The sequence below is a fragment of the Oryx dammah genome, unplaced genomic scaffold, assembly GCF_014754425.2.
Source record: "Oryx dammah isolate SB20612 unplaced genomic scaffold, SCBI_Odam_1.1 HiC_scaffold_13, whole genome shotgun sequence".
NCBI classification, from domain to species: Eukaryota; Metazoa; Chordata; class Mammalia; order Artiodactyla; family Bovidae; genus Oryx; species Oryx dammah.
This window is the reverse complement of record NW_024070197.1, coordinates 63,612,862-63,630,010: the sequence shown is the minus strand read 5'-3', so window position 1 is coordinate 63,630,010 and position 17,149 is coordinate 63,612,862. Positions and strand designations below refer to the sequence as shown.

Genomic DNA, 17,149 nt, shown 5'->3' with positions numbered 1-17,149 from the left:
ATATATATGATGGTGATCAGAAATACAGGCTCTGGGCTCAAGACTCCTTGGGCTGAAATAAAATCTACCAGCTGTGATTGTAAACAAGAAACTTCTGCATGCCTGTTTCTCTGTAAACTAGGAAGAGCAACCAAGTTTTTGTCGGTTGTCCTCCCTGATAGGATTTTTTATTTTAAATAGATAATACACATAAAATACTCTTAGCCTGGGTGACTAGGAGACAGTGTTCTAAAAGTTTGTCATTATTAGAATGCTACAGATTGTCGTCAATCCTAAAGGAAAGCAACCCTGAATATTCATTGGTAGGTCTGGGGCTGAAGTTGAAGCTCCAATAACTTGGGCACTTGATGCCAGGAGCCGACTCACTGGAAAAGACTGATGCTGGGAAAGACTGACGGCAAGAGGAGGAGGTAACACAGGGTGAGAAGGTTGGATGGCATCACCAACTTGATGCACATGAACTTGGGCAAGCTCTGGGAGATGGTGAAGGACAGAAAAGCCTGGCATGCTGCAGTTCATGGGGTTGCAAACAGCCAGACACAACTTAGAAAAAATAGATTGCTGAGACAGTTACGGATCTGTTTTAAGGAGACACAATTAGCAGGGTTTGGGGATTGATTGTAATGGAAAAGGAGGCAGGAGGGACTAGAAGTTTTAAGCCTGCCAAGTGGGATGAAGATGGCTTCAGAAAGACAGGACTTCCTTTTCTTTTGGACATTTTGAGTTTCAGGTGTTAATGCAACGTCCATGCACAGATGCCAGCTAAGCAGCTGGAGTATGAAGTTTAGAGAAGTGATCAAGGGGAGTCATTAGAAAATACAGATGAGAATGTGTTAGAACGGTGGGTCAAGGACATCATTCTGAAAAATATGGACATTTGGGGTTAATATAAAAAATGCAATGATATTCACATGACATGAAAATACAGAAAATGAGTTTCAGCAGCACCAGAATGAAGAGTGACTTCTCTGAAATTCAGACAAACAGTACACTCCAATTGTTCAGAAAAATTAGAGTACTTAATAGCCCATTTTGATATCAGATAAGGAATCAGACTGAGTAAAAGATTTTCCAAAGGTATGATCTGAAAGATCATGGTAAATCTGGTTTGTCTCACAACAAATTCTTTTTAAAGAAATACTCTTTCCTATAACCCCTTTTAAGAGCAGGTGGCATGGACCTCAAGATTGCCCCAATTCTCTGTATAGAGAAGTACATGCTAATAATCTCACATCAGGGTGCCAACTGGTCAGGTTTCCCTCATTTTTCTCCCTAATACCTAGGATTTTCAGTAAAATAATAAAAAAGCTAGCACAGATCTGCTCTATCCATTCATTTAGCAAAGTAGTAGAATTTTACTTGTCCAGTCACTTGTGGAAAAATCTTCTTCTTAAAATTTAAATGTGATACTGGGATTTAATGGTTTATCATTAGTCAACGTATCATGAAAGACATAAGCATTCCCAAATATGGCAATTCCAGCACAAAATGCCTGTGATATCTAGGAATCAGTAAACTGCCCCCACTGCCAGGCAGCCTCTAATGTAGTTGTGTTTTGGCATTTTAAATATGAAAATATCAACTATTTTGAGGTATCACTTCAGGGTAGGAGAAAAATATAACTTTTCTCTACAGAAAAATGGTGCAGTTAACATTTTTGGCAGCACTTTTATCTTCCAGCTTGTGGATCTGTTTTCCTCAACTGAACATATTACATTCCTCAGAACTACCTCCCCGAATACTGAAAGCACCCTGCAACCACTATGACATCCAAGGATGGCCACAAATACCCCATAAAGCAGCAGAGCTGCCCCTGGCTAAGCACGAGTTATGAAAGGTTGGCTCTGTTAATTAAAATAAATCTGAGTCTGGACCAAATACAACAAATGCTTATTTAAGAAAATCAACTCTATTATGGAAGTAAGATTAAGGGGCTCATAAAATTTTAGTTGGAAGGATTTTTAGAGAAAAACTGTCCTAAGGAGAATAAGTGACAGGCCCATGGTTAGGAAATGGCAAAGCCGGAAAACCCTAAAGTTCTAGTGTAGTACTTCTTCCACTACACCATGCCCCCAACTCACACAACTTAACAACTAGCGACTACCTGCTGGATACTGGAGCTCAGCAGCTTCAATTATGTACAAATAACAGTTATTAATACTTTTTGACATAGGATGACAAATGAACAGTCACACAATTGGCTGGGTTCTAAGGATCCATTCAATGTTTCAAGGTCTCTACTCAAGGTTTAATTCACCTTCAAATTCTTTATCACCCCACAAAGTTCCTCCAAGCAATAATTCTACAAATGCAAAGTTCCTATATTAGTATATCCCAAGAAGTTATGAACAGCTCCTGAGGCCACTTAAGAAAACAGCTTCAAAATCTGTCAGCTTCTACTGGAGATATTGTAGTTTTAAACAGTGAGTTGTGGGCAACTGGGACCATTAAAAAAGTAGCATGAGTACAGGAAAAGGTATAGGATTTTGCCCATGAATATTTAAAAAATGGAATGTTCACCAAAATGATAAAAAAGCAAACGATCCAACAAATAGATACTGATTCTCTTGGCCTCACAATAAATCAGGGGGGAAAAAAAAAACTTCACATGAAATGATCCAAATATTAAACCGAAACACTACGAACATATATTACTCATACATGATACAGTTTCACTTTTTTTAAATGAAACAATACCAACTTTTCCTTGGTAATCTACATAGGCACAAAAGGTCAGAGAGCCCTCCATTTAAAATAGAGAACATGTCAAAAAGTAGCAAATGTGCAGGTTTATCTCATACTTAAATACTTGAACCTAAATGTCATTATATGGAGATCTGGAACAAAATACTACTAAGTGCCCCGTATACTGTGCCTGCTAATCTTCCCTCTAGAATGGATGGCAAAAATGAACCAAAGATTAGTATCTACTTGTAAGCCTGGAAACTGACATTTTCTGACACACACTGATTTTAAAGTCTAGAACCCTGAAAAACCAGTTCCCTCTGGAAGACCTAATCACTGAATCTCGTTGGCTATTTTACAAAAACATGTGTGATCACAAGGTGTGCCCAGTGGAGTACATTACTAACCCACCTCCAAATTGAAAAGACAAGACAAACCTATCAAGTATAGCTGTGATCTCAACAAAAGGCAAAGCCCACTTCCAGTTCCTACAGAGAATAGATCTGGTCCTACAGAGACCAGATCTTGGTCTTATTTGACCTGTGAACTTGAAGCAAGAAATAGAAAGAAGAGGGGGGTTAATTCAGGTTTGTCTCCCTGTTCCCACCCTCACTTCACAGTGAAAAGTGGTGTCTGCAAATCCAACTGGAAGAAGCACCTCAAAATGTTACCATCAAAGAAACAAAACCAGCAGAATCATTTTCACACAAAGGTAGTATTAAATCCCAGATATACTATGCCCTCTCTGCCTCCTGACAGGATGGATGAGCTCTGGGGGACATAAATACCTCCACCAGATGAAGGAAATAACAGAGCAGCACTTCCGTTTTGGAAAGCTGCTCTCAGAAAATACCCCACACCACTGCCTCTTAAAACTGAAGAATTCTAATTAATAAGTTACTCCCATAAATGAATAAAACTTCTTGGCCTGTCATACAGGTGGGAGTGGAAGGTATGCATAGCCAGGTGTGCAAAACAGCAAAGAAACTTGGATACTGTTTCTGCCAATGCCAAGAAACACCTCCCAGGTCTTGGGAGACGACCAGCTAATTCTACCTCAACCTAACCATGAGCTCTGTAGAATCTCTGTCCCTGACAGAAGAAGGTAAATAAACAAGAAAGTCAATTACAGATTTCACAAATATTTTATGCACTGGTCTACAATTTTTAATTAGAATTAACTATCAAAGACACTGCACTCTTTGAGCATAACAATGTTTAATGGTGGCTTTTTTAGGTGAATGCTTGAAAGTATTCAACATTATATTCAATTTACTTTACATGTTTGCAAACACATTATTAGCAATCCTTAAATATTTCAAATCAACTATTTCAAAGCACAGAAGGCTTGTTCTCAAGTAACTCTTCTGAGGTGACATGAAGACTGAAAGAAGCCTTTAACTTGAGTCCAGGTCTCTAACCAACAATCACCATATCATCACTGGTGAACTCATATGAGGGAACTTCAAGGTTGAGAGGTGCAGGGCCCTTCCTGATCCTGCCAGATGCATCATAGTGTGACCCATGGCAAGGGCAGTAATAACCACCAAAATCTCCTGCATTTGCAATGGGTACACAACCAAGATGAGTGCAAACACCTATCAAGATAACCCATTCAGGTTTCTTTACTCGTTCTAAGTCATGCTGTGGGTCCCTCAACTGGGACACTTCAACTGCAGCTTCCTGGTCAATTTCCTTCTTGGTTCGATGGCGCACGAACAGGGGTTTGCCTCTCCATTTGAAAGCCATGTTCTTCCCCTCTGGAATATCGGATAACTTGATTTCAATTTTCGACATGGCCAACACATCGGCAGAAGCACTCATGCTGGAAACAAACTGAGAGACGACATTCTTGGCAGCATATGCAACACCCACAGTAGTTGTTGCAGTTATCAAATAGGAAAAACCTTTCCGAGCCTCACTGCTCTCTTTTGAAGACTTTGTACTATCTAACACTTCAGGGCGACGATAGTCAGAGAAGTCAGGCACTTTGATGTCTGTATGGGAATAACGAACAGAAGCAGGGACTGCAAGATAAACAGAAGGTTAAAAAAACACAATTAGATGAGGACCCTGAAAGAGGCACACATCAGGGAATGGGCCTTTATGAATTCATAAGCGAAAATAAAATTATTAAAACGTGAAATACGGCACTCACTGGTCTCAGAAATGGCCAAGTTGGCAGTGCCAACAAATTGAATACTGAAAACAAAATTAACTCAACCACTACCTATCATATTGGTATGAAATCATAACATGTATAATTGACTCCACCTGATAGAACACTGCTGATTCAGAATTTGTAACAATTCAGTGCATCAGGTTAAAAAAAGTTAAACTGCAAACAGCAATATTTTAACTCTCCAAAAATTCAACCTGCTAAGATATACTGTGCAATTATGCTAAATATCATCCATATTTTCTGGATTAGAAGAAACCCTAAAACTCATCTAGTCCATTCATTAACTTGATGTGAACATCTTATTAACCCAAGTGTCTAACTTTATATTCCTATCTACCTGCTCTCCAAACTTCTAAAAATTCATAAATTAAGAATTGTTTAGATAATAAACATTATGTAAACGGTATAAATTTAGTAGCAGAAAACTTAAAGAGATTTCTATTTTAGATTTTGGGGTAAAAATTCAAGTAAAACCTCTAATGGGCAGAAAAGACACCCTTATCAGACAATGTAACTATCAAAATCAAATGAAATCTCCAAAAGAACCAATTATTTCAATTTAGTATAGTAAAAAAGAGCAATTTTTTTCATATAACATCAGTGAAGGGCAATAACATCTATAAGAGTGGGGTATTATTTTTTTTTTTTTTTAAACTACTGTGGATCTCTCAACTGGGACACTTTACTCCAGGCCATAAATAGGCCAGATGTTAATATCAAATGAAAATTAAATAACCAAATAATTACTGTTTATGCAGTAAAATAAGTCCCCCACATACAAATGAATTCTGTACTGAGTGCGCATTTGTGAGTTCAATTTGTTCCTAAGTCCAACAGAGTTAGCCTAGGTACCCAACTAACACAATCAACTACACAGTACTGTACTGTAACAGGTTTATAATACTTTTTACACAAATAATACATTAAAAAAACACAAAAAATAAAATGTATTTTTAATCTTGAAAATACAGAAGTACAACAGTTGGCAAACAGGGGCTGGCATCAAATGAACAGGCAAGAGGTGCCCACTGGAGGAGGGAGAAGAGGTGGGAGATGGTAGAGCTGAAGAAGAGTCAGAAATAGAGGAGACAAAGGGCAAGCTACAATTTCACTCACACCTGAAGCTGATGGAACACATGTTCAAATCTTTCAAAGTTCAAAACTTGGAGGTTCTTACTGTATTATGGACGCAACAGTTTACTTTTTCAAACAACAGGTATGTCCTGTCCCATACCATTTTTTAATGTCTGACAAAAAATTAACTTACGATATCACCTTTAAGTGTGTTTCAGAAAGTAAATCTCTTTGCATACTGCATATTTGTTTAAAAAAATCTGCAACACAGATCTGCTTTTTAGAAAAGGAGACACTAAAAACTCCTCAATTTTAGAAAATGTTTCCAAAAGAAACATGAACTTATAAAAAGCATTGTCATATAAGCTGCAATTCTCCTTGACCTACTAGGCTGTCTCATCCTAACATACTTCCTTGAGCAGTCAAACATTATAATAAGGAATATGTTTCACATGGTCAGTAATTTTATGGAAGCCATAAGTAGTCAAAAACAATGGAGAAACCTATCAAAATCACTCTATGTACTTTTCTAACTCACTCAACATTTTTTGGAGGGGACAAGGACACAGGTAGTGACTACTGGATACTCGCAACTATAGCAAAGTGACATTGTATCACATACTACCCTACTTAAGTGTGACTTACTTTCCCCTAGGACTGTCTGGGTATTACACAGCAAAGAGATGCATAGCATACCTAAAAGATGAAGAAACCCAAGTTCATACTTAGAAGCCCTGTCTACAATCCTTCCACAGAAGGAAATACAGAATACTAAAGAGAATGACTTTGACATTATCATCCAGAGATTTGGCAGCAAAAGAAATCCAGTTGTCTCAGTTCAGTTCAGTCGCTCAGTCGTGTCTGACTCTTTGCGACCCCATGAATCGCAGCATGCCAGGCCTCCCTATCCATCACCATCTCCCGGAGTTCACTCACATTTTATCTAGTAGGTTACACTTCATATTGAACTCCATCATTAGGAACACTTTGGGAAATTAAACTGCTATATATTGTAAAAATCATTCTCTAAATAAGTCACATGAATTCTATTAGGTATGACTTTTAGTAGCAAAGATGTGAACTATATTTAGCTCTAAATGAAAACAAAATCAAATACTTATAGAAACATCATCTAGAAATGGAGAATTACGGCATTATAACAAAAGAGTTTTGTTTTAAAGTGAGCTCTAATGTATCCCAATTCAGGGATCTTCTTCTGACTCAACTGCCCCTTACCATCCCCTCTATTAACCATCTTTCCACAAACCATCTATACAGAAAATTTTAACATCAACTTAAGCTTCAAGCTGAAGGCATGACTACAGAAACACGTTTGCCTTATACTTCTACCACTTCTCGGAAAAGTCAGGAAAGCCCGTGATTTTTAGAAGAAACTCTTTAGCCATTTGACAAATTCCAAAATATTTTTCATCCTTGTTATTGAAATTTTCTCCTCCATAACTGTTTCTCATTTGGGTCCAAATAACTGGCTTGGGTAATTACTAAAACCGGGGGGCCCACTAAGAAAAGTTGCCACTTTATTCATTCACAACTACTCTGCACCAACTACCTGCAAAATCTGAAGTTGTGGAAGATAGAAAAATAAAGGATATTCTCTATACCTTCAAGCTCAAGGTCAGAGAGAATCCTCAATAAATCCAATGCAGAATAGAAAGTGTTATGTGCTATAAAACATAAAGGAATCAGCAACATAAGACTTTACTAACCTGATCCTGAACTGAGAGGATGGGTAAGACTTGGAAATGTGGAAAACTGGGAGGGGCGTTTAAAACAAAGATAAAAGGGCGAATACAGGCCGACTTCAGAGGGTGGGGGACAACCTGGTGTAGCGCAAAGGTCAATGGGGCCAGGCAAGTAACAAAGAATCCAGCAGGCCTGATGAGGAGTGGAGGGTGCGACCAATGCACAGTACACACGATAATGGAAACCAGCACTGCCAACATTCAACATTTCAACAGGCGCCAAAGATAGTCCGTTTTTAACAACTATGCAGGTAAAGGTAGACTACAGGTACCTGGCTCACAAGCTGCCAATTAAGGATCTCCAAACAGTGCATAAAAACAGAACAAGGCACCAAAGATAAACCAGGATCTGCTGACAAGAGGCGTAAAATATACTCTTGGTGAGAGCTTATGGCTAAATCAGTCTTTCAAATCTATCACTATCACAGAAGCCTGGGGAGGCACAGAGGCCTAACCAAGGTCGACCCGGCCCGCAGGCCATGCCATTACCAACCAGGGCTCTGTTCCATTTTCCCGCAGCCCCTTGCCCTTCTCGACTGCTCCCTGCGTCCAGGGCCGGAAGGAGCAAGACAAGAGGCACCCCTCAGCCCAGCTCACCATTGAGGCCCACGGAAGCGACCAAAGGCCGGCTCGCGGCCTGGCCTCTGAGCGACTCCCGGCACAGGACGGAGCGCTTCAAGTCCAGCACAGGCGACTCCGAGGTGGCGGGCACCGCGGCCTGTACCAGGGGCCGCAGCGCGCCCGCCACCCCGCGGGACGTGGCCGATAGGACGGGCGCGAATGGGCCCGAGCGAGCGGCGACCGACAACATGGCGACAGGAGCTCCAAAAGCCAAGCCGGTCACAGGGACGACCTTCCGGCCGCAGCGCAGGCGCGAACGCGCAACGAGGGCGCGGAACAGTGACGTCAGCGCGCCAGCAGAGGGGAAGCCCCGCCTCCACACGGGGCGGGGCCAGCCTGGAGAGCCGCGGCGTCGAGGGCGGGGCGAGGGCCCGCGCACGGGAGGGGGAGTGATCTCATTTGTTTTGGGGAAGCAGGGGAAACAGTGCCAGACTTTATTTTGGGGGGCTCCAAAATCACTGCAGGTGGTGACTGCAGCCATGAAATTAAAAGACGCTTACTACTTGGAAGAAAAGTTATGACCAACCTAGATAACATATTCAAAAGCAGAGACATTACTTTGCAAACAAAGGTCCATCTGGTCAAGGCTATGGTTTTTCCAGTGGTCATGTATGGATGTGAGAGTTAGACTGTGAAGAAAGCTGAGCGCCAAAGAATATATGATTTTGAACTGTGGCGTTGGAGAAGACTCTTGAGAGTCCCTTGGACTGCAAGGAGATCCAACCAGTCCATTCTGAAGGAGATCAGCCCTGGGATTTCTTCGGAAGGAATGATGCTAAAGCTGAAACTCCAGTACTTTGACCACCTCATGCGAAGAGTTGACTTATTGGAAAAGACTCTGATGCTGGGAGGGATTGGGGGCAGGAGGAGAAGGGGACGACAGAGGATGAGATGGCTGGATGGCATCACCGACTCGATGGACATGAGTCTGAGTGAATTCCGGGAGTTGGTGACGGACAGGGAGGCCTGGCGTGCTGCGATTCATGGGGTCACAAAGAGTCGGACACGACTGAGCGGCCAAACTGAACTGAACTGATGTCTAGTGGCTTGAGTGTCTGCCTCTGGTATCTGTCCCAAGAAAGGCGGCAAAGGAGGCCACCAGAAATGTCACGGGGGGCGATTTTGCCCCCATTCGGGCAAAAACCTCATCTGTGGGGAACGAGGGATAAGAATAAATTATCATAATAGTTTAAATTGGTATAATAATAATTCTTAACGTAGGTAAAATGTTTATCTATGTAAAATATGGTTGGGCATATATATATATATATATAAAGAGCTTCCTTGGTGGCTCAGACAGTAAAGAATCTACCTGTAATGCAGGAAACCTGGCTCCGATCCCTGCATCAGAAATATCCCCTGGAGGAGGGAATACCCACTCCAGTATTCTTGCCTGGAATTCCGTGGACAGAGGAGCCCGGTGGGCTACTGTCCACAGGGTCACAAAGGATCGGTCATGAATGAGCAGCTAACACATACATATAAAACCCAGAGAAGAACCTAATGTAGTAATCACTATGTGTTTACTATAATGAATATTATTGTTATGCAACTAAAAACATTAAAACATTTTTAAAAGTCCAGAGACTTGTGTGCAAAGCTTAATAATAATGGTGATGATGGTGGCTTATGTTTATTAAGCATTTACTATGTATTAGATTTTGTGCTTTACCTTCATTCTCTCATTTATAATCAACATCTTTGTAAGTACTGTTTTACCAATGAAGAAAGTGAGGGTTAGAAGAATTATGTTCACAAGACAAGATAGCCAGCAAATTGTAAGGTGGGGGAATCTGTCTTCTGAGTCTCTGCTCTTAGCTATTGTCAGTTTCCCTAAGGTTGATTTCAGGGGATACAGAGATAAATCCCTAAATCACTTTCTATCATATAGTGAAAATGTTACTTCTTTTTTACTCCTCTTTAAATTCTTCTGATTATACCAATGAGAAAGTCCCAGTTTGGTGTTACTCTTTAATTCTTCTCAAGATTTACTAATCTCCCTTTAACAAAATAGGCCTTAAATTCAAAGCCTTTAGGTAGTTGAATCTAGAGAGGACTTAATAATAGTTTATTTTCATGGTACATATTTTGTAACAATACTGATTTTCCAATGACTGTAATGAGATTACATTTATTCAGTGATAAGTTAATTTAAATAATTGCCTTTGTGCATGCTTAATTGTGTCCAGTTCTTTGCGACTCAATGGACTATAGCCTGCTAGGCTCCTCCATCCATGGAATTTTCCAGGCAAGAATACTGGTGTGCGTTGCCATTTCCTACTTCAGGGGATCTTCCTGACCCAAGGACCTAATCTGCGTCTCTTGCAGATCTTGTACTGGCAGGCAGATTCTTTACCGCTGCACCAGCTGTGAAGCCCAATTTAAATATCAAGTAATTATTAATACAGGCAGTACACAGGCTTGGCAAGAAGTGTGATGGTGATGCATGCGAACCAATGAGGTTTCTCTACAGTTCAGTTTAGTTCAGTCACTGAGTCCTGTCTGACTCTTTGAGATGAGCAACAACCCCAATGATCAAAGCAGACCCTTCCAGAGCAGCTAGTACAGTCGGAGCACTTTACATAATATAACATTTAATATCACAACAACCCTCTGAGGTGGGTAAGAGGAAGTGAAGGATGAATGGTGAAAGAAGGAAAGAGCTTCACAATTTGAGCAGAATAGGAAGACTCTCCAGACTCTAGAGATTTCTAGACTCTCAGGGTTCAATCCTAGCTCTGCTGTTCACAAGCTCTGTCCTAAGATGATTTATGTATAACCTTTGTGTATGCCTCAGTTCTTCTTCTGTAAAAAGAGAAGAATGAGAGTTGTTGTTTAGTCCCAACATCATGTTCCATTGTTTTGCAACCCCGTGCGCACCAGGCTCCTCTGTCCATGGGATTTCCCAGGCAACAATACTGGAGTGCATTGCCATTTCTTTCTCCAGGAGATCTTCCTGACCCAGGGATTGAAATCCATGTCCCCTGTTTAGCAGGCAAATTCTTTACCACTGAGCCACTTGGGAATCAGATATTAATCGTATCTACCCCCAAAGTGTTACTTTGAGGATTAAAGGGATTTATATATATCCTGGTGGCTCAGAAAGTAAAGCGTCTGCCTACAATGCAAGAGACCCAGGTTCAATCCCTGGGTTGGGAAGATCCTCTGGAGAAGGAAATGGCAACCCAGTTCAGTACTCTTGCCTGGAAAATGCTATGGATGGAGGAGCCTGGTAGGCTACAGTCCATGAGGTACCAAAGAGTCAGATATGACTGAGCGACTTCACTTTCACTTTCATATATATAAAATGAATAGTACGGGGCCTGACAAGTGCTATGAAAATGTCCATAATAATAATAAAAATGACTTTTTAAATTTTCTAGTTGAAGAAACTGAGATTCAGAGAAGACAAATGGCCTACCCAAAGACGTCATTTTTTTTCTGTTTTATTGAGATATAACTGACATATAACGTGTAAGCTTAAGGAGTACAACTTGTTGATTTGATACATATAGAATGCAGCATGATTATCGCTATAGCCTGCTAATATCTAAGTCACCTCACATAATTATTACTATATCTTTTTGTGGTAAGAACATGTAAGATCTACTCTCTTAGCAACTTAGTTATATAACACACTATTATTCTACAATCATCATGCTGTACATTATTTCTCCAAGAATGGCTCATCTTATAACTAGAAGTCTCTACCCTTGACCAACATCTCTCCATTTCCATCAATTCCCAGCCCCTGGTCTAACTCAATGAAACTATGAGCCATGCCACGTAGGGTCACCCAAGATGGATAGATCATGGTGGAGAGTTCTGACAAAATGTGGTCCACTAGAGAAGGGAATGGCAAACCACTTCAGTAACCGTGCCTTAAGAACCCCATGATCAGCTGCTGAACCTCACTCTATTTTTATGAGTTCTGCTTTTTTAGATTCCATACAAAGTGAGATGATACAGTGCTTGTCTTTCTATATCTGAATTATTTCACTGAACATCACACCCTCAAGTTTCATCCTGCTAAGTCACTTCAGTCGTGTCTGACTCTGTGCAACCCCATAGACAGCAGCCCAGCAGGCTCCCCTGTCCCTGGGATTCTCCAGGCAAGAATACTGGAGTGGGTTGCCATTTCCTCCTCCAATGCATGAAAGTGAAAAATGAAAGTGAAGTCGCTCAGTCATATCCAACTCTTAGCGACCCCATGGACTTCAGCCTACCAGGCTCCTCCATCCATGGCATTTCCCAGGCAAGAGTACTGGAGTCGGGTGCCATGTTTCGTCCATATTGTCCCAAATGGAAGGAGTTCCTTTTTTCTCATGGCTGAACAATGTTCCATTGTGTATATGTACCACATCTTTATCCATTTATCCATTGACAGACACTTAGATTGTTTCCATATTTTAGCTACTGTGAATGAGTCAGCTGTTCACATCAGGTGGCCAAAATATTGGAGTTTCAGCTTCAACAGCAGTCCTTCCAATGAACACTCAGGACTGATTTCCTTTAGGATGGACTGGTTGGATCTCCTTGCAGTCCAAAGGACTCTCAAGAGTCTTCTCCAACACCACAGTTCAAAAGCATCAATTCTCCTGGGCTCAGCTTTCTTTATAGTCCAACTCTCACATCCATACATGACTACTGGAAAAACCATAGCCTTGACTAGACAGACCTTTGTTGACAAAGTAATGTCTCTGCTTTTTAATATGCTGTCTAGGTTGGTCATAACTTTCTTTCCAAGGAGTAAGCATGTTTTAATTTCAAGGCTGCAATCACCATCTACATTGGTTTTAAAGCACAGAAAAATAAAGTCAGCCACTGTTTCTACTGTTTCCCCATCTATTTGCCATGAAGTGATGGGACTGGATGCCATGATCTTAGTTTTCTGAATGTTGAGCTTTAAGCCAACTTTTTCACTCTCTTCTCTCACTTTCATCAAGAAGCTCTTTTGTTCTTCTTCACTTTCTGCCATAAGGGGCCCAATATGTTACTGGAGAACAGTGGAGAAATAACTCTAGAAAAAATGAAAAGACAGAATCAAAGTTGTGGATGTGACTGGTGCTGGAAGTAAAGTCTGATGAAATATTGTATAGAAACTTGGAATGTTAGGTTCATGAATCAGGGTAAATTGGAAGTGGTCAAACAAGAGATGGCAAGAGTGAACATCTACATTTTAGGAATCAGTGAACTAAAATGGACTGGAATGGGTGGATTTAAAGCAGATAACCATTATATGTACTACTGTGGACAAGAATCCCTTAGAATAAAAGAAGTAGGAAGTCAAGAGATACCTGGAGTAAAAGGCCAATTTGGCCTTGGAGTTACAAAATGAAGCAGGGCAAAGGCTAACAGAGTTTTGCCAAGAGAACGCACTGGTCATAGCAAATACCCTCTTTTAACAATACAAGAGATGACTTTACACATGGACATCACCAGATGGTCAATACTAAAATCAGATTGATTATATTCTTTGCAGCCAAAGATGGAGAAGCTCTATACAGTGAGCAAAAACAAGACTGGGAGTGGACTGTGGCTCAGACCATGAACTCCTTATTACCAAATTCAGACTTAAATTGAAGAAAGTAGGGAAAACCACTAGACCAGTCGGGTATGGCCTAAATCAAATCCCTTCCAATTATACAGTGGAAGTAACAAATAGATTCAAGGAACTAGATCTGATAGAGAGTGCCTGAAGAACTGTGGACAGAGGTTTGTGACATTGTACAGGAGGCAGTGATCAAGACCACTCAAGAAATGCAAAAAGGCAAAATGGTTGACTGAGAAGGCCTTACAAATAGCTAAGAAAAGAAGAGAAGGTAAAGACAGAAAGGAGAAAGGGAAAGATATGCCCATTTGAATGCAGAGTTCCAAAGAATATCAAGGAGAGAAAAGAAAGCCTTCCTCAGAGATTACTGCAAAGACATAGAGTATGGGAAAGACAACAGAATGGGAAAGACTAGAGATCTCTTTAAGAAAATTAGAGATACCAAAGGAACATTTCATGCAAAAGTGGGCACAATAAAGGACAGAAATGGTATGGACCTAACAGAAGCAGAAGATATTAAGAAGAGGTAGCAAGAATACACAGAACAACTATACAAAAAAGATCTTCATGACCCAGATAACCATAATGATGTGATCACTCACCTAGAGCCAGATATCCTGGAAGGTGAAGTAAAGTGGGCATTAGGAAGCATCACTACAAACAAAGCTAGTGGAGGTGATGGAATTCCAGTTGAGCTATTTCAAATCCTGTGAAAATACTGCACTCAATATGCCAGCAAATTTGGAAAACTCAGCAGTGGCCACAGAACTGGAAAAGGTCAGTTTTCGTTCCAATCCCAAAGAAAGGCAATGCCAAAGAATGTTCAGTCTACCACACAACTGCACTCATCTCACACACTAGCAAAGTAATGCTCTAAATTCTCCAAGCCAGGCTCCAACAGTACATGAATGGTGAAATTCTCCATGTTCAAGCTGGACTTAGAAAAGGTAGAAAGACCAGAGATCAAATTGCCAACATCTGTTGGGTCATCAAAAAAGCAAGAGAGTTCCAGAAATACATCTACTTCTGCTTTACTGACTTTGCCAAAGCCTTTGACTGTGTGGATCACAAACTGTGGGAAATTCTTAAAGAGATGGGAATACCAGACCACCTGACCTGCCTCCTGAGAAATCTGTATGCAGGTCAAGAAGCAACAGTTAGAACTGGACAGGAAACAACAGACCAGTTCCAAATCAGGAAAGGAATATGTCAAGGCTATATTGTCATCCTGCTTATTTAACTTATCTGCAGAGTCCATCATGCTAAATGCCAGGCTGGACGAAGCACAAGCTGGAATCAAGATTGCCGGGAGAAATATCAAAACCTCAGATACACAGATGACACCACCCTTATGGCAGAAAGTGAAGGAGAATTAAAGAGCCTCTTGATGAAAGTGAGAGAGTGAAAAAGTTGGCTTAAAACTCAACATTCAGAAAACTAAGATCATGGCATCTGGTCCCATCATTCATGGCAAATAGATGGGGCAACAGTGGGAACAGTGACAAAGTTTATTTTCTTGGGCTCCAAAATCACTGCAGATGGTGACTGCTGCCTTGAAATTAAAAGACGCTTCTTGCTCCTCAGTAAAGAAGGATCTTTTTTATCTGTGGGTGGGGCACACTGGGTCATGCTGTGACCCGGGTCTAGTGATGCAGGATTCCAAGTGTGGGGGCACGTGGCAACACGGTGTCAGGAGGTGTGTGTTGTCTTTTGACTGAGGGGTCATAAGGCGTCAACTGCGTAGTCCTTAGTGGACACTGTAGGGGTCACAGTGGCTGCAGAGGCTGTTGAGCGTCTTCCTCAGTGACTTCTCCAGGTCTAGTAGCCAGCTACCTTGGCAGGCAACAGTGATGCCCACAGCTAATGGTATGCACACAGTTGTGTGCAGTAACCAGCTTTGGTTTCCTACATAGTGGCAAAAGCCAGTTCCAGGCACACACACAGAGATGGGACCCAAGGCAGGCAGGAAGGCCAGGGTCAAGTACGGACTCATTGGCAGCTACCAGGGCCCTGTGTGTTAGAACTCTTCATTGGCTGCACCATTTCCCTCTAGGCGTGCATATCACAGAGAGGCTGCTGATGAGCATCAGGCTACTGATGGGCAATGCAGAGCTGGAGGGGCGAGCCCCAAGCACATGCCCAGTGGCAGAGGTCAACCACGGCGCTGGCATCTTGCACTTGTGCAGCCTTAGAGGCCTTGACTGGCTGCCAGTGCAATTCCTGGGCTCCAGTAAGGGAGGGGTCTCAGGCAGCTAACATCGTCAAATATGAACACCTGTGGGGCAAAAGCTGCTGAAATCTGCAGGGCTTGTCCAAAGGGCTAGTCACTGTGAACCGTGATCACTCCTGCTGCATGTGAACCTGGCACCCCTATTTTTCTTCTCTGTTCTTGGCCATCTCTGTATTTTTCTACTTTGCCAGTCTGAGTGGGGTAAAACTGAAGCAGGACCTTCGTGCAGTGTCTTCTTAAAACTGGGGAAGCCAGTGGTTCACCCTGCTCATCCTTCCCTGGGGAGGAGAATTCTGTCTGGCTAGGACACCCCCTCTTGGCACTGCTTTGATTGCTGGGTTGATGTAGGTTAAAGAGAACTTTCTTTCCTCTTTTCTTGTGAGGTTTTTCTCAGGTTTTTGTTCTACTGTCTTGCTAAAGTTTCTTATATAGTCCATATATAGAGTTCCCAGAGATTTATTTTTTTGCAATTAATAGGCAATTGCTGGTCTTTGTGAGGGAGACAGAGACTGGGTCTCCCATGTTGCCATTTTGATGACATCACTAGCCCAAAGGCATCATTGATAAATAAAAGCCATTTATTTGTTCTGGACTCTAGTCCAGTGTTGCAGCAGGAAGAAGGGTAACTCTGTGGTTGAATATCTGTCCTCTCCTAGAAGATGGAATTCATGAGTAGCAGATATATGGGAAGTTGAATCTCTCTCTGTAAACTAATCTGAATTCTACTTGAGAGTTGTTTTTGTTTATTTGCTTGTTTGTTTTTTAACTGAAGAAGCTATTATCGTTCCTGCTTCACATCTCTTTCCTTGAACAATGCATCTTGATAGGCTCTGGGGGCAGACAACCTAGTTTGCATACTAGCTCTGACCCCTATCACTGTGTGACTTTGGATAACACTGAGCTTCAAATTTCTCAGCTACAAAATGGGGAATAAAAATGAGATTGCTATGAGGATTAAAAGAAATAAAGCACATGAAGTACTTAGTGTTTGGTACACAGCAAGAGCATGAAGACTGTTTGGCCACCTGATGCAAAGAGCTGAC

At 41.4% G+C, this 17,149-nt stretch overlaps 1 protein-coding gene across 1 annotated transcript; it reads right to left on the bottom strand.

Annotated features, from left to right (window-relative positions):
- Positions 1–3,811: 3,811 nt before the first annotated feature.
- On the bottom strand, positions 3,812–8,636 carry LOC120872874 (cytochrome b-c1 complex subunit Rieske, mitochondrial). Its single transcript, XM_040253550.1, has 2 exons — positions 8,302–8,636; positions 3,812–4,712 (listed from the first exon to the last, which is right to left on the bottom strand). The coding sequence occupies exons 1-2, from the start codon at positions 8,513–8,515 to the stop codon at positions 4,102–4,104; spliced, it is 825 nt and encodes a 274-aa protein (XP_040109484.1). The 5' UTR covers positions 8,516–8,636; the 3' UTR covers positions 3,812–4,101.
- Positions 8,637–17,149: the final 8,513 nt, after the last annotated feature.

Bases quoted from the DNA above. Each gene is read 5' to 3' on its own strand.
- LOC120872874 (XM_040253550.1), bottom strand. From the start codon at position 8,515: ATGTTGTCGGTCGCCGCTCGCTCGGGCCCATTCGCGCCCGTCCTATCG. The intron at 4,713-8,301 runs GTGAGCTGGGCT...TTTATCTTGCAG, and splicing joins CGCTTCCGTGGGCCTCAATG to TCCCTGCTTCTGTTCGTTAT.